The 25,767-nt window shown below is 46.8% G+C and overlaps 1 protein-coding gene across 2 annotated transcripts in view; it reads left to right on the top strand.

Annotated features, from left to right (window-relative positions):
• Window positions 1-25,767, top strand: part of LOC115461225 (drebrin-like protein A) — a 212,628-nt gene that overhangs the window by 97,950 nt on the left and 88,911 nt on the right. For both annotated transcript variants that reach the window (XR_003940673.1, XM_030190909.1), the window contains exon 2: window positions 6,172-6,224. Coding sequence is in view for 1 of the 2 variants with exons in the window: in XM_030190909.1 (XP_030046769.1) it covers window positions 6,172-6,224 (53 nt within the window). In the remaining variant the exon portion in view is untranslated. The remainder of the gene's footprint in view (window positions 1-6,171; window positions 6,225-25,767) is intronic.

The raw sequence follows: 25,767 nt of genomic DNA, 5'->3' as shown, positions 1-25,767 counted from the left end.
CGAGCTTGGGACTTTGTCCAGCTGTTGGGGTCGATGACGGCCACCTTGGAAGTGGTGCCATGGGCGAGAGCGCACATGATCCCCAGTCACTCCTGTCCACTGTGGCTACTGAGTTGCAGCAACCATTTTGAGGCCAGAGCCATGATGGACAGGAGCAAGTGGGTATTGCTTCTGCCCTTAGGACCTCTATACCACCAGGGATAATAAAGGTAGGCTCAGGGAGAGTCTTTCCAGGCCTATTTCTTCAGGGGGGTTAGAGAAGGATAGGGTTACCATATTTTGTCCCCCAAAAAGGACACATGCCCCGCCCCCACCACACACCCCGCCCGCCCCCTTTCACGCCCTTGCTCTGCCCCCTGTCACATTTTCCCCTCCCCTTACCTTACTACTGCCCTGGTGGTTTAGTGACCTCTTCAGGGCAGTAGGCCGATTCAAAATGGCTACCAAGAGTTGAAGTCTCGCGAGGTCACTTCAACTCTCGGTGGCCATTTTGAATCGGCGCCGAGATCAGGAACAAGAAGGATGCATGCAGGGCAGTTCTCCGGCCAGGAAAGAGGGGGCTCTTTCCTGCTTCGAAGAGGTCACTAAACCACCAGGGCAGTAGTAAGGGGAGGGGAGGCTAGCAATCTGCCAGTGTGTTCAGATTTCTGGACAAACAGGCAGATTGGCAAAACCCACCTGGTTGCCTGGACATGTCCTCAAAAAGAGAAAGAGGGAGGGGGATTGGAATCGGGGAGGGGAAGTCTGGCCTATTTCTTCTTTTTGAGGGGGTGAGGATGGGGGGAGGTGGACTGCCTAGATACCCTTATGCAGGTCCCGGCCAATATCTATCCAAGACGTGCATAAAATATCATGCAGGTCCCAACTGAATATGAGTGGGGTTTGCATAAGAGCCAGCAGCCTGGCAGAGTCTGGTCAGACCCAGTTATTCAATACTGGTGCCTGGTGAATCAGGGCTTAAGTTTGCCTGCAGCAGTCAGCATTTTAAGATGTTGTTGACTACCCCAGGCTGAATATTGACTAAAATAATAATCATAGAGAGAGATTTACCAGTGCATAGGGTTAATAGCAAGATCAGGGGAAGCCATTGCTATAAGAGCGAAGGTAACATACTCTCTTGGGGACTTCCAGAGTTAAATCAGAGATTAGATTTTTGTGTTGTCTCAGATACATTACAGTGGATGGATTCTCAAGTTCTGAGTATGAAGCAGAAATTCAAAATACTGGTGGAAATCGATACGGCAGTATTAATCATTTATGGAGGGGGATCACTATAAGTACAGTACAAAGAGAATAGGAAGATTATCAGGAATGTAGCCACAGCAATAACAATTTGGGGAAAAAAAGAACCCTGGCTATTGCCGGGTATTCTGAGGTCTTTTAAGAGGACCTGTAGTTACATGCTCCCATCTTCCTGCTTGAATTAACACTAAATTTCAACTGAGACATGAAACCAAGGAATTTACATTCACATAAAAGGGTTTTTGGATTTACCAGACCAGTGAACCTTGCAGTGCTGTTAACACTGAAGGCTTCAGGTTTCAGTGGGGAGCGGAGGTAACATTGGAAAGCTGACTGATTTACCACTCTCCTCTGGTTTAGGTAAGTTACATGACAAGACAGGGCAGGACTTTTTTTTTTAATATATATTGTTATGTGTCTGTGGGAGGGTTTTCTGCTGAGGAAGGCCAAGGGCTGACATTACTTTCTGCTCACTAAGAAATACTGACAATCCCAGCAGAGCCATTCGCCGGCAGGTAGTAACGATAAAAGACTTCCTAAAAAGGATGAACAGGATAATTCTAGTTGTACACATTGCTTTGGTAATGGAATTTTGAATGTTTGCGCCATAATGAAGCAGCCCAGCTGTTGGAAATATGTTGCTGTAAGCCAGAGGTCTTCATTATTTTTTCAAGTGGGAGCCAGTTTGTCAAAAAGAGTTCAATTTGAGAGCTAAGATCATTACCAGACAGTGTCAGACATCCTGTCAACCTCACCATCCTGTCTCCTCCATTCCCTTCAAGCAAGGCCTTTCCTCCACCCCCTGCAGGTTTCATCTCCCCCTATTCTTTCTCTGAGGCATGTTTGTGGTGTCACCTTCTGCTGTGTTTTCTTCCAGCACCACATAGCTCACAGCTAAGTTTGAACTGAATGATGCTCTCTCAAAGGGGGATGATCAGAAGCAAACGCTGGCGCTAGAGGCTGTTAGTGCCATAGTAGCACCGGCGTTTGCTACCGCCCCATGATCAGAGCCCTTGAGTGCGTGAAACAACGTGCTCGAGGGCTCTGAACGCAACTAGCATGCAAATGCATGCTAAACAGGGCTAAACATATTCATCCCCAGTGATCAGCGGCCAGCGCGCCAAAGATTGGGTCGATGGGTGCGGCAAACCCTACGCCAGCTCCGAGCTGGTGTTAGGGTTTGCAGATCATTGGGGAGGAATGGTGAACCCTGTCCAGCCCCCTGACGATCCCCCCCTCCCCCAGGTTCAGGGAGGGCTGGAGATCTGGTGGCTCTCCAGCCCCCCCTAACTCCCCTCAACAAACAGTCCCTGGTGGCTGAGTGAGTGACCAACCAAACCCCCCCCCCCCAGCGACAGGGGGGCTGGAGGTCCGCTGGACCGCCGATTTCCCCCCCCCCCAGGTTCAGGGAGCACTGGAGAGCCGGTGGGTCTCCAGCCCCCCCTAGTCTCCCAGTGAAGGGTCCCTGGTGGTCCAGTCCCCCCTACCTTGTGGGTTGGAGGAGGGAGGGTAGCCTGCCTCCCTCCTCTTCCTGCGACGCCGCAAAATGGCATCGCCCAACCCTGCCCAGTGTATCCTGGGATGCGCTGGGCGGGGATATACACCATATAAAGGCTCACCATTCCTCCCCAATAGAGGAGAAGATGCAGCAAATAGAGAAAGTAAAGAAGAAAAACTTAAAAAAAAGAAAAGTATATATGCAAAGAAAGTCAATATAGAGTCAATAAAGGAAATTTAAATGGTGAAAACGTATTTTAGGTAAGTTCTTAATATACCAGCGGAAGCAATACCACCTTTAGTTAGAACACGATATTTGACCTTAAGTGCTCAGGAAGATGTTGAGGGTGAACCTGGAGAAATTGACCAACTTAATTTGATCGAGTTCTTGGAGTCATCACTTGACTAGATCTAGATCTACTCTATTGGTGACATTTGTGCTTAAACCAGATTGTAATTATGACTTGTCTATATTTTTGCCATATGGACAGGCTGTTGTTAGGCTCTAAAGTTTGTGTATTTCCTGATTTAGCAAGAGATACACAGAGGAGACATCATGATTTCCTGGCGTTGAGGCCCAGAGCCCTGGCTCTCCACATGATCTTTGTGTTACGATTTCCTTGTCAGTGTTTGGTTAGTTTTGAGTCTAAGAATTATTTGTTCGTTGAGCCAAAACAGCTCTTGGGCTTTATTTAATCTTAAGGAAGAATTAAGGGTTACTGTACGATTACAGATAATACTAGACAAAAATTCAGCGAAAAATGAAACAAATGTACTGACACAGAGCTGAATGGGGTTTAACTAACCCAAAGTGTTGAAAATCTGTGGTATCAGTTTGAGAACTTTTTTCTTCTGTTTATAGTGGAGAAAAAGACCTCAGTAGTCATTGCGTGGCGATAGAACAATATATGTGCTTGATGCCCGCATTTCATTGACTCCGTTATCATCACTGGTCATAAAAAAACTCCTCCACTTGTATGTAAATGTGGGCTGAGAATGAAATAAACTATAACCCATCAAAGATAGTCGGAATCGTGATAATAATGTTACTTAGCTTTTGCAATTTTGCCCAACGGGGCTCTCCGTTTCACTCTGCAATATAGCTTCCTCAGGGGACCAAGTAACTCATGGCAAATCACGATGCCTTAAGTGATGGCGTCCTTTGCTTATATGGCCCCGGTAGTTTTTGGGTAAATTAATAGAGTTGTTACTAGAAGAAAAGAGAGATATATAATATTTTGATTGTAACAGGTTACAGGATTCAGCAATCTGGATGTGGTGTGCTTGGATTTAATTAACATGTTTAACATTGTCCCACTAAGAAGACTCTTCAATGAAACCAAGCAGCCCCAGCTAGGTCCTAGGTGGTAAGCTGGGTTACAAACTGGTTGGCTGATGGGCAACAGAGAAAAGTGGCACATGGAGCCCATGCCAAAGAAAGAGGGGTTGTCAGTGGAGAGCCTCTGGGGTCAGTCCTGGCTTTCTGCTCTGTTCAATAATATTAGTGCAGAGAATGAGAAGGAAAGGTTTGCCTTCTTGTCGATTATATGAACATTTGCAACAAGGCGAATACTTCTCAGGTGGTGCTTTTTAGGGGATGGCAGAGAGAGCCAGAAAAAAGCAATTTGAATTTTTGTGTGGGTCATGCAGCCCCTCATATATAAGTGAGGGAGTAACAGTCCAACTATGGATATAGGAGGCAACAGACACAATGCACTCTGCATGCAGGACCACATTACCACTGCTTGCTCAGGCTGCTGACTGTTGCTTTGAAAGTGATTGCTGCAATTACTGCCACTGCTGGTGATACTGCTGCCCCAGTCAAATATATATATATAATTTTTTTTTTTTACATTGAGGACAGGGTTGCTGCCACAATGCTGCTGGAGGAACAGTGCTGCTGCTACTTCCACCCCACTACCCAACTGCTCTCTGCCACTGTCTGCGGGGCCCTGCCTGCCTTTTCCAAGTTTTATGAGGCTATTTTATAAAGACACATACCGTGTTTCCCCGAAAATAAGACACTGTCTTATATTAATTTTGCCCCCAAAAATGCACTAGGTCTTATTTTCAGGGGCTGTCTTATTTTTCGGGGAAACATCGGGGTTGGATCGGAGTTGGCTTGCCCGCCCTCCGTCGCTCCCGGAACTAACCTTAAACGCCTCCTTTCACCTTCGCAGCAAGCAGCAGCAGGGCAGGCCACTCCTTCCTTCCGTGTCCCACCTTCGCCTTGTCCGGCTCTCGGCGGCCCTGCTTTCAAACAAAAATTTGCTAGGTCTTACTTTCGGGGGAGGCCTTATATCTACCAATTCAGGAAAACCTCTACTAGGTCTTATTTTCGGGGGATGTCTTACTTTCGGGGAAACAGGGTAGGTGCTTATGTTTACTTTATAAAATAGCCCCAAATCAAGCACCTACTTGGTCTTCCTACCTAGGTGACCTATTATAAAATTACCCTTATTATACTTCGGGTCGTGTTTACTAAGGTGCACTAGCGTTTTTAGCATGCGCTGAAATTAGCACACACTAAACGCTAGAGACACTCATATATTCCTATAGGTGTCTCTAGTGTTTAACACGCACTAATTTTTAGTATGCGCTAAAAACACTAGCATGCGTATAATGTGGCTTAGTAAACAGGGCCCTTAATATTTAAAAGTATGATATTTAATTCTGCTATTTTACAGAATTGCTCTAGAGAAAGTAGTGTTGAAATGAGAATGATTGCCAAGTTTAAGTATCAAAATCTAAGGGAAGGTGCGTTGGTTTCTGAAAGATAATTGAATAGAGCAGGGACAGGGCTCAAAGATGAACGTTCGCCTGAGCTGTCTAATCCCTTGCACCGGCTCTAAGTATAATGAGTTATTCCTGGAGGAAAGTGTATGGAACTGCCCGATGCAGAATTTCTGCAAAATTCCTCCCTTCCCCACCCCCAGGGAAATCACCTTGTCCATGCAGAATTTTGAGTGGAATCACAGGAGTCACTTGCAGCCCCTTCCCAGGGAGCCAGGTAAGAAGAAGAGGAGCTGCTGCTGCTGAAGAGTGACTATGGGAATGCGAAGAGCTAGCAGTAGAGGAACAGGGCCATCCACAGGTCACAGCGAACCCTTGACCACGCTTCGGAAGCTCCATGCCACATCAACAGCTTCTGGCTCCAGATCCACCAGCAGCCTCTTCTGTTATCTGCCCCTTCCTCCCATCAATGTTGTCCTCTCCCATTGGCAGGAAGAGTCACTATCTGCTGGCTTCCATCTGGAGTTTGGATCATGCAGGGCTCGTACTGGCAACAACAAGCTGCTCTCTGACTCCTCTTGTCAGCGGGAGAGAATCACAGTGAAAGAAGGAACATAAATAAGGATGACATGTTGCCCTCAGTCTGGAATTCCCCATCCCACAACCTCCTCTCTGATCTTTTTTTTCTTTCTCTTGCAGGGCTGTCTTCGCATATGAAAAGAACTATGACCTCAAGCTCTCTGACTCTGGGGGTAAGAAAATTCATGGCTCACAGCTGCCATGATTCTCTCTTTACTTCCATGCCTTATCCAGTTTCTGACCTTGAAAATCACACCTTCATGCACAGTGGCTACAGCAAGCCTATGCTCCCTTCCAAAATGTTCACGTTTGGTTGTTTTATAGCTTGGAAGTAAATCACCGTATTCTATAAACGGAGACAAAAGTTGTAAGTGCAAATCAGCGCATGCAGCTGATTTGTGCGCACAACTTAATTGCCTAACAAGCCAATTGGTGCTAATTATTGGCTTTTTACAAGCAATTATCGGCACTAATTGAAATCAATTAGGATGTACGCATATAAATTTAGACACGTCCTGGAAAAGGGGATTCAGCAATAGGAGGATCATGGGTGGTTTGAGGCAGAGCGTGGGCATGGATTAGAGTTACACATGCAATTGCAGCAACACACCTACATATAAGGAGCTGGCATGTGCACCACGCTTGCATTGGTGCAAATAGAAGTGCCTAGATTTAGGCACAACCCCTGCGCTTAAGTGGTATTCCATAAACTTTAACCGTGGCTTACAGAATAGCACTTTGGTGCTGTGTTATAGGCGCCATATATAGAATTCCCCTCAAATATTCTATAGCATTCTTAGAAAACAAAGTAGGGGGGAAAAACCATAGAGCGTGTCCCTTTCTCCCCCCCCCCCCCCCCCCCCCCCCACTGCTTGTTTCCCTGTAGGAATCCTTCATACTTTAAGCTTTGTTGTAGCCATTCACCTTCAACAGTATACATCGAAGGGGAAATTGTATAAAAAAAAGTTAGTTCTTACCTGGTCATTTTCTTTCCATTAGTCTCAGCAAATCAATCCACAGACTTGCAGGATATGCCATCTACCAGCAGGTGGCAATAGAGAGAATGCCAGAGCTCTGTCCTATCGTACCCTGTATACAAATACACACTCAAGATAGAAACAGATTCTGAACTCTAGAGTTAGGGAGGGCCTCTGGATTGATCTACTGGGACTAATGGACAGAAAATTATCGGGTAAAAATTCATTTTTCCTTTACATGTCCTGCAGATCAGTCCATAGACTTGCGGTATATTGAAAAAGGCCCATCTGCTTTTAACCCCAAACAGAGGCACTGCTTGGCTAGTCCTTCCATCTGGACGGTATTACTTTTAGAGGACTATATTATGTTCTGTAAGTTGCTAAAATGTCTCTCAGGACCTTGGGTGGGGTGGGGGGGGGGGGGAGGAAGAGGGATCTAGATTAAAGGGCTTTGGCTTTAATTTATGCAAAAGTAGGTGGGGTACAGAATTTTGAATGTGTATATTTTTCAGTAATTTTTAAGCATGATTTCAGTTTTATTACTTTTTATTTGTATATGCTATTCATTGTGGTTTTATTGTCTTCTCCTAAGAATGTTCTCAGTGATACAGCAGTATGAAAGTGTAAATAAATAAATAGTTCTACTGCCAAAGTGATCATGGTGCTTCCTCTCTTATATCTAAGTCTTATTTTCCTGTTCATAACAAATATTTATTCTGCCACTAGTATGAAGTACTACTGCTTTAATTCAGTGCAAATGTTTAGTGGTTGTAGTGATCCTGAAGAAAACTGGGTATCTTTTAGGTTGTGATGGTTTGATTGGACCAACCTACAGTTTATACGGTTGTTTCATTATAGGATACTTCCTATGACCCTGGGCTGTTTCTTAACACTCCCTTGCTTCTGGTACAAACTTATGGCTAGATTTACTAAAAGGTACTACTGTGTTACAACTTGCTAACATGGGTTAACGTGTTATTTACTGTGGGACACATTTAATAATAATGCATGATAATGGTATTAGCATGCGATAATGCGGTAGTGCTGTTCAGTAAACCTGGCCCTTCCCTTGTAAGCCCTCTGGAGAAAAGGAAACTACTGTACTTGAAGGTAACTTGCCTTGAGCTACCAATAAAGAAAGGGGAAAGGGAAATGGGACTTGATATACCGCCTTTCTGTGGTATTTTGCAACTACATTCAAAGCGGTTTACATATATTCAGGTACTTATTTTGTACCAGGGGCAATGGAGGATTAAGTGACTTGCCCAGAGTCAAAGGAGCTGCAGTGGGAATTGAACCCAGTTCCCCAGGATCAAAGTCCGCTGCACTAACCACTAGACATGAGCTAAATCCAAATAAATAAATACATGGATCCATATTTTATTTATTTATTTTATTGCATTTGTATCCCACATTTTCCTACCTATATGGTCTCAAAAGCTATTATGCAGCAGGATCTTTTAATAGTTCTTATATTTGTTTTATAAGAAGTCCTATTTTAACTCAGTTTTACATTTCTTTAAGCCTTAGTCGTTTTGTTGCATAGGCTGGCATTTCTTTAGTCCATACAAGTAAGTTTGATGTTTTTGACATTTATAGTCGGTGTAGACCAATCAGATCCAGTGTGTGAGATAATTGCTGTCTCTTTTGCTAATGTGGTTTTGCTTCTAGGGCTGCAGGCAAATTACAAAAGAGCTGTCTAAAATGTAATTTGTAGAGGGCGTAACAACGTTTGAAACATACATTTCAAAGTGTAAAGAAAATAGTTGCTTTTGATTTTTTTTTCAACTTCATGTAGAAGGCGTAACAACTTTTGAAACACACATTTCAAAGTGTAAAGAAAATAGTTGCTTTTGAGGGTTTTTTTTAACTTCATTGCAGCTGATTAGTTTGTGCAGAGGATACAGTACACTGATATTAATCCCATGGCAGCATCTATGAGAGAGATGAGTTTAATATCTTGAATAATTAGTGAATATGGTAGTAGATTGCATGAAGATTCATTAGCTAAAATTAAATGAAGAGAAAAGCAGAGGTTTTGTGGGTCAATATCTTTCAGGGGCCGAAAGATTTTGCTGTGTTAAAAATTGATTTATTTCATTTTTTTTTTACTTGCAGCAGATGTATAGAGTTTGTGGATAACCCTTGGTTTATATTTAGCTACAAAAAGTCAGATAAAAGCATTTACCCCATAATTCTGCCTTTTTCAAAATTGCAGATTTAGATGTTTTTGGCAAGTGGACTTTTTTTGGTTTTTTAGCTATTTTGAGATGTCTATCTGCTTAATGAGCTTCTTTTAACTGAAAATTCATCTTCATTTAGGAGCTTAAAAGACAACTTGTGCCTTTAAAATTAGACCTGCCCTAATTTGCCTAGATGTATGAGCCTAGTGCTGAAAAATCATTGCTGAGCTCCTTATTTTTTTCTCTTCTGTTCAAAATCCATCCCTGTTGCTACCCATTTTTATATGATCCCAAATTTAGGAATGTAGTGAAATATTGGGCCTGATATTCATCTGGCTGTGGTAAGTGTTTTGTTCACTGCCAACAGAGTTATTCCTGGATACCCAAAGCCGGCTTTGCCTTTGAGTATCTGGTTATTTTTGAGCTGGCTAACACATAGCCGCTTAAGTCAATATTCAGCACTTAAGTGGCCATGGAGTAGCGCATAAAGATATTACTTTTATGCGGTTTCATTTATGCGCTAAACCTGGCCGCTTACTGCCGGATTCTATATAGCGGGCTTAGCATTCTGCGCTGAAATCTAAGCATATTCCATAACAATGTGCATAACTTAAGGGGCTTAACAAGCTAATCATCGTTGATAACAGCACTTAACAAGCAATAATGAGCACTAATTGGCAATAAGCGTGTTCTGTAATGAACTGCGTTTAAACTCGAATGCGTGCAGTTCAAAAGGGGCATGGTTACAGGCAGGGAAATAGACGTTTCAGGGTGTGCCAGAATTTACATGAGTAGTTATAGAATACTAGTATAAAAGGCGCATTTCGGTAGGCAATGAAACGGGCGCTAGCAAGGTAATCTCGTCCCCCCTGCAGCCACCCATGTCCAGCGACCCTCCTCTCCCTCTGCCCCCCCTGCAGCTACCCATGTCCAGCAACCCTCCTCTCCCCCTGCAGCCACCCATGTCCAATGACCCTCCTCTCCTTTCCCGTTGCCCCCCTGTAGCCACCCATGTCCGGCGACCCACCTCTCTCCCCCTGCCCCCCCTGCTGCATCCCTTCTGTCTTCCCTGCCCCCCCTGCAGCCATCCATGTCCAGCGACCCTCCTCTCCCCCTGCAGCCACCCATGTACAGAGACCCTCCCCCTGCCCCCCTCCAGCCACCCATGTCCAGCGACCTCCCCTCCCCTCTCAGTGCATCACCCAAACCCCTACCCCCTCGCCACCCGCAGCCGCCAATACTAACGCTGTCCGGCCGCTGCAAAAGCCTGAAACAGGGCTCCGTAGACAGCCATCTGGCATTGGCTGTCGTCTCTGCAGCCGCTTCTCCTTTCCCCTCTGACGTCGCTGCGCTCCTCCGAGGTCTTCCTGCAGGGGCAGTGACGTTGAGGGGAGAGGAGGAGTGGCTGCAGAGGTTAAAAATCTTTTTTTGCCTTTTTTCTTTATGTACCGGCCGCTACAGCGTTAGTATTGGCGGCTGCGGGTGGCGAGGGGGTTGATGTGCCCGAGGGGGGGGGGGGTAGGGGCTTTGGTGATGCGCCGGGTAGGGGCTTTGGTGATGCGCCGGGGGGAAGGTCTTGGGTGATGCGCTGAGGGGGTGGCACTGAGAGCTGATTGGTAGGCAGAGGGAGGAGTAGGGAAACACTCTTCCCCCTGCCTGGCTCGCGGTTTTGCAGGGCAGGGGCTTGGGTGTTGCGCCGAGGGGGGGGGGGCACTGACAGCTGTTTCCCAGGCAGGGGGAGGAGTACTCCTCCCCTTGCCTTGGAATCAGCTGTCAGTGACATCACTGGCGTCAGTGTTCTAAGCTGCCTAGCAGACCACCTCCAAAGGAGCCACGGTCCCAGGCACATTAGAACGTTGGAGGTGAGAATTATTATATAGGATGACCCAGTGTGCACGCAGGGATTTACGCCACATTTTTGTTGGTGTAAATGCAGGCACATAGTTGGGATATCAACTAAGTATATTATAGAATACGCTTAGGAATGTTTATCGTGTGGATTTTTTGTGTGCCTTATATGGAATCTGGCTCTTAAGGGCTGAATATTAGCACTTAAGTCACCAGGTACTGACTCCACCCCTGGAACGCCCAATTTGGGTTAGGTGCTAACCACAAATTTCAGCAGCACTTAGCCAGTTAAATGCTACAGAAAATTAGTGGCTAGTCCCGTCCAAGGAATTAAACCAGTCAGTGGCTGACTAAATTGCTTTGAATATTTTATTTATTATTTGTTACATTTGTATCCCACATTTTCCCACCTATTTGCAGGCTCATGAACACCTGGGCAGATGCATTCCGACTGAAACTGAACGCAGAAAAAACTCAATGCCTCATACTTACCTCCCAATACAACACGAATAAATTTACCGCCATCAACACACCTAAACTAAATCTGCCAATCTCAGAAACTTTAAAATCCTTGGAGTCACTATTGACCGCAACCTAACACTCGAGACTCATGCAAACAACACAACCAAAAAAATGTTCTACTCCATGTGGAAACTGAAAAGAATAAGACCATTCTTTCCAAGATCTGTCTTCCGCAGTCTAGTACAATCACTCGTACTCAGTCACCTGGATTATTGCAACTCATTATACGCAGGATGCAAAGAACAAATACTGAGGAAACTACAAACAGCCCAGAATATAGCAGCCAGACTCATCTTCGGAAAACCAAAATACGAAAGTGCAAAACCCTTACGAGAGAAACTACACTGGCTACCACTCAAGGAACGTATCACTTTCAAAGTATGCACCTTAGTCCACAAAATCATTCATGGTGAAGCCCCTGCATACATGTCAGATTTAATAGACCTGCCACCCCGAAACGCCAAAAGATCGTCCCGAACCTTCCTCAGCCTCCATTTCCCTAAATGCAAAGGCATAAAATACAAAGCACTGCATGGATCAACCTTCGCTTACATGAGCACACAATTCTGGAATGCACTGCCACGCAACCTGAAAACGATCTACGAGCTGACCGACTTCCGCAAACTACTGAAGACTTATCTATTTGAGAAAATCTACTGCAAGGATCAAAACACATGAAGTGTATACACAATTACAGATACGCATCAATACAATATCTTCTGAACTCTCTTCCCCCACATCATCACCACTCTTAAAACTCTATCCACAGATAAAATTGTTAGACCTTTATATTCCCTTGATATTGTCTTTCCCCCTCTCAATTCCCCTACCGTTACTTTCCGCTGTTCTATCCCCATATGACGTCCTGAATTTACTCTGTCTTCCCATAACTCTTCACAATGTAACCCATAATCCTACTACAACTAATTGTATTACCATCACTCATAATGTATTGTAAGCCACACTGAGCCCGCAAATAGGTGGGAAAATGTGGGATACAAATGCAAATAAATAAATAAATACATAGTACCGTAGAGGCGATCGCCAATACCGGTTTGAACAAATACATAGTGAGGTTGTGATAAAGAAAGGGGCGGATTAAAGAAAGAGGTGGCTTTTCCTACCATCTCTATGCTGATGACTCCCAAATCTACCTTTCTACCCCTGATATCTCACCTTGTATCCAAACCAAAGTTTCAGCGTGCTTGTCTGACATTGCTGTCTGGATGTCTCAATGCCACCTGAAATTAAATATGACCAAAACCGAGCTTCTCATTTTCCCCCACAAACCCACCTCCCCGCTCCCCCCGTTTTCTATTTCTGTTGATGGCTCTCTCATTCTCCCTGTCTCCTCAGCTCGAAACCTTGGGGTCATCTTTGACTCTTCTCTCTCCTTCTCTGCTTATATCCAGCAGATTGCCAAGACCTGTCGTTTCTTTCTTTACAACATCCGTAAAATCCGCCCCTTTCTTTCTGAGCACTCTACCAAAACCCTCATCCACATCCTTGTCACCTCTCGTTTAGACTAATGCAATCTGCTTCTTGCTGGCCTTCCACTTAGTCACCTCTCCCCTCTCCAGTCGGTTCAAAACTCTGCTGCCCGTCTCGTCTTCCGCCAGGGTCGCTTTACTCATACTACCCCTCTCCTCAAGACCCTTCACTGGCTCCCTATCCGTTTTCGCATCCTGTTCAAACTTCTTCTACTAACCTATAAATGTACTCACTCTGCTGCTCCCCAGTATCTCTCTACACTTGTCCTTCCCTACACCCCTTCCCGTGCACTCCGCTCCATGGATAAATCCTTCTTTATCTGTTCCCTTCTCCACTACTGCCAACTCCAGACTTCGCGCCTTCTGTCTCGCTGCACCCTACGCCTGGAATAAACTTCCTGAGCCCCTACGTCTTGTCCCATCCTTGGCCACCTTTAAATCTAGACTGAAAGCCCACCTCTTTAACATTGCTTTTGACTCGTAACCACTTGTAACCACTCGCCTCCACCTACCCTCCTCTCTTCCTTCCCGTTCACATTAATTGATTTGATTTGCTTACTTTATTTTTTTTTGTCTATTAGATTGTAATCTCTTTGAGCAGGGACTGTCTTTCTTCTATGTTTGTGCAGCGCTGCGTACGCCTTGTAGCGCTATAGAAACGCTAAATAGTAGTAGTAGTAGTAGGTTGTGATAAAGTGAAGTTAATGTGCGACAGACACATTGGGAATCACAAGAAGGAAGGGCTAAGTTATGTCCAGTATGAGCTTTGGTTTTGAATATCGGCTGGTTTGGATATAAATTTAGGAACTCTGGCCTAGTACAAAGGCTAATTTAGGAACACTTTAGTAACTGGTTACCTCTGTTGAATATTGACGGTTAAGGGGGGATTCTATATATGGTGCCTAAAAAATCCATGTGGAAAACATTTCCACCTAAGCATATTCTATAAGCAGCACCTAGATTTAGGCGCGGAATATAGAATATGCTTAGTTGATATCCCAGTGAGTAAAACTACGTATGTCTGTTTACACCAACAATAACAATGGCGTAAATCCCAGTGCATAGATTTAAAGGCGCACTGGACCATATTCTATAACTACGCGTATAAATTTCAGAATGCCCATTTCCCCACCCATAACCATGCCCCTTTATGCCTGTACACGTTAGAGCTTAGGCACACTGCGTTACAGAATACACTTACCGAATTGTGTGCATAAATTCTAATTATTGCCAATTAGTGCTCATTATTGCTTGTTGAGTGCTGTTACCAACACTGACTGGCTTGTTAAGCCAAATAAGTTACGTGTGTTGTTATGGAATACGCTTGAATTTCAGCGCGCATCTCTAGGCTTGCTAGATAGAATCTGGGGGTTAGTGCCTAACGCTTAACCGTTAGGTGCCAGTATTCAGCGTCTAACCGGATAAGTTTAGCGGTCAAATAGGACCCTATAATTTAGCTGTCCTATCTTTAGCCATTAAAAAGTGAACTGGTTAGTGCCGAATATCAACATAACTGGTTAACCCACTCCAATCCGGCTTCCGCCCTCTCCACTCGACAGAAACAGCACTCTCTAAAGTCTGCAATGACCTGCTCCTGGCCAAATCTAGAGGCCACTACTCCATCCTCATCCTCCTTGATCTCTCTGCCGCTTTTGACACTGTCAATCACGATCTACTTCTCGCCACTCTGGCCTCATTTGGGTTCCAGGGCTCTGTCCTCTCCTGGTTCTCCTCCTATCTCTCCCACCGCACATTCAGGGTGCACTCTCATGGATCTTCCTCCACTCCCATCCCGCTATCTGTTGGTGTTCCCCAGGGATCTGTCCTCAGACCCCTTCTCTTCTCTATCTACACCTCTTCCCTAGGCTCACTGATCTCATCTCATGGCTTCCAGTATCATCTCTACACTGATGACACCCAGCTCTATCTCTCCACACCAGACATCACCTCAGAGACCCAGGCCAAGGTATCTGCCTGCCTATCTGACATTGCTGCCTGGATGTCCAACCGCCACCTGAAGCTGAACATGTCCAAGACCGAGCTCCTCATCTTTCCACCTAAGCCCACTTCTCCTCTTCCCCCACTCTCTATCTCAGTTGATGGCACCCTCATCCTCCCCGTCTCATCTGCCCGCAACCTCGGGGTCATCTTCGACTCCTCCCTCTCCTTCTCTGCTCATATCCAGCAGACTGCCAAAACCTGTCGCTTCTTCCTTTTCAACATCAACAAAATTCGCCCTTTCCTCACTGAGCACACCACCCAAACTCTCGTCCACGCTCTCATTACCTTTCGCCTCGACTACTGCAACTTGCTCCTCACTGGCCTCCCACTCAGCCATCTATCCCCCCTTCAATCCATTCAGAACTCTGCCGCAAGTCTTATATTCCGCCAGAACCGATATACTCATATCACCCCTCTCCCAAGTCACTTCACTGGCTTCCGATCAGATACCGCATCCAATTCAAGCTTCTCCTCCTTACTTACAAATGCACCCGGTCTGCTGCTCCTCACTACCTCTCTACCCTCATCTCCCCCTACGTTCCTGCCCGTAACTTCCGCTCACACGACAAATTGCTCCTCTCAGTACCCTTCACCACTGCCAACTCCAGGCTCCGCTCATTTTGCCTTGCCTCACCCTATGCCTGGAACAGTCTTCCTGAATCCCTACGCCAAGCCCCCTCCCTACCCATCTTCAAATCCTTGCTTAAAGCTCACCTCTTCAATGCTGCTTTCGGAACCTAACCTTTCGAACATATAGGTTGCCCCAATCTGTCTGACCTTTCAGATTAACTGTACATTTGTCTTTTAGATTGTAAGCTCTTCGAGCAGGGACTGTCTTTCCATGTTAAATTGTACAGCGCTGCGTAACCCTAGTAGCGCTTTAGAAATGTTAAGTAGTAGTAGTAGTAGTAGTGCCGAATATCAACATAACTGGTTAACCTTTCAGCGGTTAACCCCCCCCCCCCCCCCCCCCCCCCCCCCCCCCAGATATTGAATGCCGGTCGCCCTCGGGCTGAATATTGGGCACAAGGAAACAATATTCAGCCTGCTGCATTCAGCGTTTCTTTTAACACTGGCCACCACCAGCTGAATTAGACCCATCAGATATTCAGTGCTGGTCCCTCTCCGGGTACTGGCACTGCCAGGAGCTACCTGGGTATCACTGATATTCAGAGGTAGTACCCAGATAATTTAGGGCAGCCTTTTTGCTATGGTAAGATAGCCAAATACTTATCTGGGTGCCGGCGCTGAATATTGGTAACACTCGGGTAACTTTTGTCTCCATCCTCACTCTGTTCCTGGACTGCCTTGGCACTTCTCTCCAGACAGTGCTACAGTGGTCAGACAGGACATTCAACAGCACTAGCCAATTATGTGCCACTGAATATCCTCTGGGGACCCCTAGGGCCATTTAACTTGAGTAGGAGCCTCACATCCCCCCCCCCCCTTGCTGACTAGCACTGAATATCTACACATAACTCTGAAAGTTAGCAGCATAAATCCTTTAAATATCGGGCCCCTTTAGTCTTATAGAAAATATGCTTCCCTCACTCTCTCATCCTTTATAATTTCCATGCTAACTCCTTAAAATACAGCTATGACAGACATTTCATTTCATTATTCACTCCTAGCACCAGCTGGAAGAAACCTACATAATTCTGCCGATGCACCTCCACCCCAATCCTTTGCATTATTTGCTGCCCACCACAAAAACTAGCAGCGAGGGAAACACACAGACTGTCTAATCATTTGCCAGATAGAGCTAAATATAGTACCCTCGGTATTTGCTGAATGAGTTTTCTGGTGCATCCTCTTCCTCAGTATAAGACACTTCTTTGTACAGAAAACTTTTCTCCTCATTGCCTATATTATCCTTCATGAAGTGCTGAATCCTAGCTTCAGGTTGCACATTCTTATATCCATGGCAACAGACTGACATGTCACAAACACAAGGCCATGACTTCCCTCCAGAGTCTGACCTAAGGAAAAGCCAAGACTGCAAAGGACAAAACCTTGACCTCTCTTGTAACCCCTAGGATACAGTTTATTAGGACCTGCATGCTGGATCCTTTACCAGTAGTGTCACAGGCTACAGAATTCACCACTGTGGAGAAATAATCCCACAGGATCTTAAATGCTAAAGGAGTGCTGGATCAGTGCCTTTGCAGGGTTAGTGCAGTGTGTACTCCTCCACCACTTCGTGATTACTCTCCTCAGAGATTCCAATTATTGCAACATATATCTGGCTTATATTTTCATTCGACTGAAGTAAGGAACCTCTTGGTGGCTGAGAAGGACAAAGGGAAGGGGAGGGGAGCCTGCTCTAGAATTATTCATTGACTGCCAGTATTTTTCCATCTAAGAGAATTAAATACTTAAATAAATACCATAGTAATCAGAACCCTGTGGTCACCAAAGTGAGATAATTCCCGGCTCAAGAGGTTTGCAGAAGCTGCAAGGAAGTGGAGTCAGGAGCACAGTTAGGAAGCATTTCTTCACATAGTAACATAGTAGATGACGGCAGAAAAGACCTGCACGGTCAATCCAGTCTGCCCAACAAGATAAACTCGCATGTGCTACTTTTTGTGTATACCTTACCTTGTTTTGTACCTGTCTTTTTCAGGGCACAGACCGTATATGTCTGCCCAGCACTATCCCCACCTCCCAACCACCAGCCCCGCCTCCCACCACCGGTTCTGGCACAGACCGTATAAGTCTGCCCAGCACTATCCCCGCCTCTCAACCACCAGTCCCGCCTCCCACCACCGGCTCTGGCACAGACTGTATAAGTCTGCCCAGCACTATGGATAGAGGATGTCTGGAATGTCCTCCCAGAGAAGCTGGTGGAGTAAAAAAATAACAGTAGATCCCTAAATGGCAAGAGAATGGAAACCAAGCTTTAAGTGCTTAAGTTCAAAATGGTAAAATGACTTTTTCACTAAGAAGGCATGGAGGGAGGAAGTAACCTGCTTGGAGTGGCAGTTACAAGCCTAACCACCTTAATAGGTAAACTGGATGGGCCATTTCAGTCTGTCTATTATGTAGCAACAAAATCACAATATACTACACCATTTAGTTGCAAAAGATAACTTTAACTTATAAGAACCTATATTGATACACAGTCCTGCTAAAATGAAAGGGAAAACAGCTCCAATAAAAAATCCAACGAGTTCAGTTTCTCATAGTCATAAAAAACATTCCAAATGGGACCTTTAATATCAATTATTATACATTTTAAAATAAATTCAGCATGTAAGCCAAAAAAACTCATGCCTTATCTTGAAAAGCTTGAAGCTTCAAAATAGCATTTTTCATAGCTTGTCCATGTCCGACGATGGCCAGCAATTCGCTCAGCTGCTTCAAGCCATTATGGACTAACAAATGGTGCAACTTCTGTATCAATATAGGTTCTTATAAGTTTGCAGCTAGATAGTGGAGTATATTCTGATTTTTATTGCTTGATAGTGTGTGACTTCACAATCCTTCTTTTGGAATATTTAGTCATCTACTATATGTTACAATGTTTTTTATTATTTCTTTTATTTAGATTTTGCTCGCACCTTTTTCAGTAGTAGCTCAAGGTGAGTTACATTCAGGTACACTGGATATTTCTCTGTTCCAGGAGGGCTCACAATCTAAGTTTGTACCTGAGGCAATGGAGGGATAAGTGACTTGCCCAAGATCACAAGGAGTAGCAACGGGATTTGAACCGGCCACCTCTGGATTGCAAGACCGGTGCTCTAACCACTAGGCCACTCCTCCACTCCATTTTAGTCAAGCTTTCCCATTTCTGAATGATAACATGTTTCTTCATGGTGGCTTCCTTGCAGGAGAGACTTCTGTTTTTGAGACCAGGACACTCTTGTGCTTCTAGGGGTTTTTCCAGCAAGGAACTTGGGGTTCTTGTAGTTGTTTTGAGCTCTTCAATCAGTGTGACCCAATGTATTTCTAAGAGGAGTGCATCCATTTGGTGTGGCAAAGAGATCCAAAGAGGATGGAGCAGTTCAGGGCATTAGAGGTTAGATATATGGGGGTGTTCCCAAGAGATGAGGAACCCACAAAGCTATTCAGTAAGAGAGCCTGAAGTCAAAGTACAAGCTAAGGGGTCCTTTTACATGTGCTGAACAATGTGCTGCGCTAGAGTAGGCTCGTGTTTTGGGTGCACGCAGATCCATTTTTCAGCATGCATGTAAAAAAGGCCTTTTATATATTTTTGCTGAAAATGGACATGCAGTAAAAGAAAAATTCCTTGTCATCAAGCAGATGAAGCCATTACGTATGGGTTATGTCCATCAACCAGCAGGGGAGATAGAGAGCACTCAAACTTTCACAGTGCCCTCTTGGCCAGCTAGCTCCACTGCCTCTTCAGTATTCTCTATCTCCCCTAGCAGGGTGGCTGCAGCTTGTTCGAGCTCCAGAAAAATCTGCCGGGAGGTGGTTCCTGGCTTGCCAGTTGTTAACCGGTGTTGGAGGCTATAGCAGCTTCACTTTAAAGGCACATAGGTTAGCCCTTTCCCTGCCTTACCTATACCTCTGTGGATGTGGACATATTGCCTTGCTTTCCCTGTCCTTACCCACCAACAGTGGATGCAGGCATATAGGTTCGCCCTTTCCCTGCCTTTCCCACTCATCTGAGCCTCCGGAGTCTTCAATACCTCTGCTTTCCTCACAGCTTTAAAAAAAAAAAAAGAACAGAGGTTTTTGACCTGATTTTCAGCAGGATCGTAGTTGTACACTAGATCCTTTGAGGTAAGAGTGTTTTCCAACTCCTCCGGGGTGGGCCCGCGATCGGGGCGATTTTGGCGCGAAACCGCCATTTTGGATTTTACCACCGTTTTTCGGCGATGGCTGTGGACAATGTAAAGCGCTGTTCCTCTTGTGGCAAGCGCAAATCAGCAGCAGGGCTCTGTAAATCGTGCTGTACTGGCGTAGGAGCCGGCCCGAGCATGGCGAGCGATGTTTCTTCCCGCTCTGAGCTGGCAGCGGGCGCCATTTTGCTTACACCGCATGGCGCGGCCTCCGTGGACACGGAGAGACCTGAGCCGGGTGGGGCACCTCGAGATGAGGTTATTTCAGGATTGGCTAGCACCGGACAGGATTTGGGTGCCCAGGGTGAGATTTTCTCCCCGGATTTTGTGCTTTTGCTGCATAAAGCATACATGATGAAAAGAGCCCTTCCTCAGGGGTCGCCTGAGGCTCCTCTGATTGCCCCACCGATGGATTCTGGCCTGGGACTGCCCAGTGAGGCTTTTTTCCCGGATGCTTGGCCTAAAGATAAGCACAGAAGGGTTAATTCCCCTTCAGATTGTGGTACACCTTTCCCCCCCCGTGGTCGGGGTGTGAGGATTCGGAGAACTCTGACAGACGTTCTTGGTCTGAGGAACCAGAGTCAGGTGCGGATTTACCACAGGATCTGGATGATCCCTCCGCGGTGAGGATTTTCCACCGTGATGAGCTGCCAGCGCTTATTTCAGATACCCTGCAGGCCCTCTCGATAGAAGATCCTGACAGTGGCATGGCCTCCTCGGGTAATCCCAGGATGACTAGTACCAAGAAAGCTGCTCGGGCCTTCCCTTTGCATGACTCCATCCTAGAGCTCGTTTCGGCTCAGTGGACTGACCCCGAGGGACCTTTAAGAGTTTCCAGGGCTATGGGGCAGTTATACCCTCTGCGTGAGGGACATTTGGCTCGTTTTCAAATGCCTACAGTGGATGCCCTAGTCACTGCGGTGACAAAGAGAACTACCCTCCCTGTTGAAGGAGGTGTTGCCCTGAAGGATCAAGACCGTAGGCTGGAAACAGCATTGAAACGGTCCTTTGAAATTGCAGGTCTCACTGTTCGGGCGTCTGCATGCAGCTGTTATGCTGTTAGAGCCTGCCTAGCTTGGCTGCAACAGGCAGTGGCTCAGCCCGGAGATGGAGCGGAGCCCTTCTTGGATGTGGCTCTGCGGATGGAGGTGGCCTTGTCGTTTCTGGCTGATGCCCTTTATGACTTTGTCAGAGCTTCGGCTAAACAAATGGCAGTAGCAGTGGCAGCTCGCCGTCGTCTGTGGCTACGACACTGGGCAGCGGACATGGCCTCTAAGCAAAGGTTGGTGAAGTTGCCTTTTCAAGGACTTCTCCTATTTGGTGAGGAGTTGGAGAAAATTGTGAAAGGCCTGGGTGATCCAAAACCCCAGCGCTTGCCCGAAGATAGGCAGAGGCCTTCCTCTAAGGGCCAGGCGGTCCACTCCTCGTACAGACCTCGCTTCCGTGAAGCTAGAAGGTACCGCCCGGGGCGTTCTGCTGGGTTCACTTCACGTGCCCGTGGTCAGCAGAGGAACTCCTTTCGCTCGGACAAGCGTTCCGCAGCCGGTGGCTCAAGACCAGGAGTTCAGGGGCGACCCTCTCAATGATGGTGCGCCAGCCCTCTCCTCGATGCCTGTCATCGGAGGACGGCTTTCCCTCTTTGTCGAGGAGTGGGCCAAGATTTCCTCAGATCAGTGGGTTCTGGACCTGATCAGAGATGGATACAGAATAGAATTCAACGCCCCAGTAAGAGACGTGTTTGTGGAGTCCCGATGCGGTTCTGCCGTCAAACGGGCGGTGGTGGAGGAGACTTTACAAGGTCTGATTCAGTTAGGGGCTGTGACCCCGATGCCTCCCGCCGAGCAAGGCTGCGGCCGATACTTCATCTACTTTGTGGTGCCGCAAAAAGGTGGGTCCTTTCGCCCTATTCTGGACTTAAAAGAAGTGAACAAGTCCCTGAGAGTGCGGCATTTTCACATGGAATCCCTGCGCTCCGTCATTGTGGCGGTTCAGCCAGGAGAGTTTCTCACGTCTCTAGACCTGAAAGAAGCTTACTTGCACATACCGATTTGGCCCCCGCACCAGAAGTTTCTGAGGTTTGCGGTGTTGGGAAAACATTTCCAGTTCAGGGCCTTGCCTTTTGGCCTCGCCACAGCTCCCCGAACCTTTTCGAAGGTAATGGTGGTAGTAGCTGCTTTTCTCAGGCGAGAGGGTATCAGGGTTCACCCGTACCTAGACGACTGGCTCATCAGAGCAGACTCTGCAACAGAGAGCTTACAAGCTACAGCCAGAGTGGTCTCAATACTGCAGTCTCTAGGCTGGGTCGTCAATATGGCCAAAAGTCACCTGACCCCTTCACAATCTCTAGAATTTTTGGGGGCCAGGTTCGACACAGTCTCGGGCTATGTGTTCCTACCCGAGCTAAGGCGGTGCAAGCTTCAGAATCAGGTCCGTCTGCTCCTGAGGATGCCCCGCCCGCGAGCTTGGGACATTGTCCAGCTGCTGGGATCGATGACAGCCACGATGGAAGTGGTACCCTGGGCGAGAGCGCACCTGAGACCTCTACAGTATTCCCTACTCCGGAGATGGTCTCCTATTTCTCAGGATTACCAATGCAGACTTACTTGGCTCCCTGCGGCCCGACTCAGCATGGAGTGGTGGCTCTCGGACAGCATGCTGCGGCGAGGAATGCCGCTGACGCTCCCCGTCTGGTGCCTAGTGATAACAGATGCCAGCCTGAAGGGCTGGGGCGCACATTGCAAGGGGAAGCATGCCCAGGGTCTATGGACACCCGAGGAGTCGGAGTGGTCCATCAACCGCCTAGAGTTGAAAGCGGTGTTTCAGGCGCTTCTGGCCTTTCAAGTGACCCTGGAAGGATTGGCTGTCAGAGGATGTCGGACAACACGACAACGGTGGCCTATATAAATCGACAAGGCGGAACAAGGTGCAGAGCACTAGCCGCACAGGCCGAACTGATTTGCCACTGGGCCGAGCTGCATCTTCAGTGTCTGTCGGCAGCTCATATTGCAGGTCAGAGCAATGTGCAGGCTGATTATCTGACCAGGCATCAGATCGATCCAGCAGAATGGAATCTGGTAGACGAAATATTCCTGCAGATCTGTGCCAAATGGGGCAAGCCCGTGATGGATCTAATGGCGACAAGTGCCAATACCAAAGTCTCGTGCTTCTTCAGCAGACGGAGAGATCCTCGCTCGGCGGGGTTGGATGCCTTGGCTCAACCCTGGCCTCCGGGTCTACTTTATGTGTTTCCCCCATGGCCCTTGATAGGGCGCCTGCTCTTGCGGATTCGGCTGCACCCAGGAGAAGTGGTCCTCATCGCCCCGGATTGGCCAAGGAGACCTTGGTATGCAGACCTCCGACAGATGCTCCTGGAGGCTCCTCTGCCGTTACCTCTGGTACCGAACCTGTTGACTCAGGGACCGGTAGCCATGGAGGACGCCGGCCGCTTTGGTCTTACGGCATGGCTATTGAGAGGGCGCAATTGAGGGATAAAGGTTATTCCAATAAAGTTATTTGCACTCTCCTGCAAGCCCGCAAGCGGTCCACTTCCGTGGCTTATGCCAGGATTTGGTGCCTGTTTGAGTCTTGGTGTGCTTCCAGAGCCATTGCTCCAATGCGGGCTCCTGTCTCGCCGATTCTGGACTTTTTGCAGGAAGGTGTACAAAAAGGCTTGGCCTATAATTCCCTGCGGGTGCAGGTGGCAGCGTTGGCCTCCCTTCGTGGTAAGGTGGAAGGCGTGTCTTTGGCTGCTCACCCAGATGTGGCACGGTTTCTTAGAGGGGTGCTTCGGCTCCGACCTCCAGTGCGAGCACCCTGTCCAGCTTGGAACCTGGGGCTAGTTTTGAAAACCCTGCAGGCATCTCCTTTTGAGCCGCTTCGGCGAGCATCGGAGAAAGATTTGACACTGAAGGCCGTTTTTCTGGTGGCCGTTACCTCGGCGAGACGGGTGTCAGAGCTCCAGGCGCTGTCCAGTAGAGACCCATTTCTGCAATTTTCAGAGTCCGGAGTCACGGTTCGGACCATGCCTTCCTTTATGCCTAAGGTGGTTTCAGCCTTTCACCTAAACCAGCCTACTTTCTTGCCCTCTTTTTCAGAGGAAGAGTTTCCAGAATCTTTTGGGCAGCTGCACCTTTTGGATGTGCGCAGGACTCTGCTGCAGTATCTGCGAGTTACTAACTCTTTCAGGACTTCGGATCATCTGTTTGTTTTGCTATCCGGTTCTCGCAGAGGGTCTCCAGCGTCTAAAGCCACTATTGCCCGCTGGCTCAAAGAAACTATCTTTTCAGCTTATCTGCTGGCCGGCAGGGTTCCGCCTGTAGCCTTTAAGGCGCATTCTACTAGAGTGATTTCTTCCTCTTGGGCTGAAACTGGAGCACTCTCTCTTCAAGAGATATGCAGTGCAGCAACATGGGCTTCTAAGCTCTCCTTTGCCCGACATTACAGGCTGGATGTGGCTGCCAGGAGGGATGCGCGTTTTGGTGCACAAGTGCTAGCGCGTGGTGTGGCTTGTTCCCACCCTATCTAGGGATTGCTTTGTTACATCCCATACGTAATGGCTTCATCTGCTTGATGACAAGGAAGGGAAAATTAGGTTCTTACCTTGGTAATTTTCTTTCCTTTAGTCATAGCAGATGAAGCCATGAGCCCTCCCTGTATGATTGTCTGTATGCTGTGAATCTGTTTTTCAGGTTCTGTTCTAATTTCCTGAAGTTCCTTCCTTGGGAGAAAGTTGGAAAATAATCTTCAGGATTCAAGTTCAGCTTAAATTTAGGAGGATGTGTTCATTCCCTCCAGCATGTTTTTTTTTTGGAGGATGTATTGATTCTCTCCAGGAGGCGCGTGTGTTCCCCTCCAGTTCTATAAATAGGAGGATGAGTTCATTCCCTCCAGTGTGTTGGGAGGATGTGTGATTCCCTCCAGGAGGCGCGTGTGTTCCCCTCCACTTATACAATAAGGAGGATGAGTTTATTCCCTCCAGGAGGATGTGCATTCCCTACTTTATGAGTTCATGCCCTTGTGATGGGCCATCGTTCGCTGTGAGGAAAGCTCTTGTGATTCCCATTGCGGTTTGCCATACTGCTTTGGAAGCTTCAAATACTGAAGAGGCAGTGGAGCTAGCTGGCCAAGAGGGCACTGTGAAAGTTTGAGTGCTCTCTATCTCCCCTGCTGGTTGATGGACATAACCCATACGTAATGGCTTCATCTGCTATGACTAAAGGAAAGAAAATTACCAAGGTAAGAACCTAATTTTCCCTTGTCAAATCCCTAAGTGCTCTGGAATGTATCTCCCTTCCATTTGAGTGAGCTTTTCTCAAGTGGAAGGACATGGGAAGGGGTTACACATTTCAGCATCAACAAATCATGGATTACTGATTACCATGGAGGAGTAACCTAATGGTTAGAGCAGTGGGTTAGGGTTAAAAACTAGGGCAGCCTCATTCAAATCCCACTGCATCTCTTTGAGAACTTGGGTAAGTCACTTATCTTCCATAGCTTCAGGTACAAAGTTAAGACTGTGAGCCCTCCAGGGACAGGAAAAAGCCTACTGTACCTGAATGTACACTGCTTCAATAGCTTGCGGTGGTATATAAGAAATTAATAATAAAGGCATCATAACACAAGAATAGCCATACTGTGTCAGACCAATGATCCATCTAGCCCAGTATCCTGCTTCCAGCAGTGGCCAATTCAGGTCATAAGTACCTGGCAGAAACCCAATTAGTAGCAACATTCCAACTACAGATAAACCACTACTTTTCACTGATTTTATGAAAGGAGCAGAACTCTCAAAAAATAGTCACAAACCCCCAGATTGTATATGTCAGGCTGAAAGTTGCATTCCGCAACTGAATTGATTAACAAGCCCTTAACTAGCAAAAATTGGGTG

This window comes from Microcaecilia unicolor, chromosome 2, assembly GCF_901765095.1.
Source record: "Microcaecilia unicolor chromosome 2, aMicUni1.1, whole genome shotgun sequence".
In the NCBI taxonomy this organism is placed as follows: Eukaryota; Metazoa; Chordata; class Amphibia; order Gymnophiona; family Siphonopidae; genus Microcaecilia; species Microcaecilia unicolor.
This window is presented reverse-complemented; position numbering and strand designations above follow the sequence as displayed.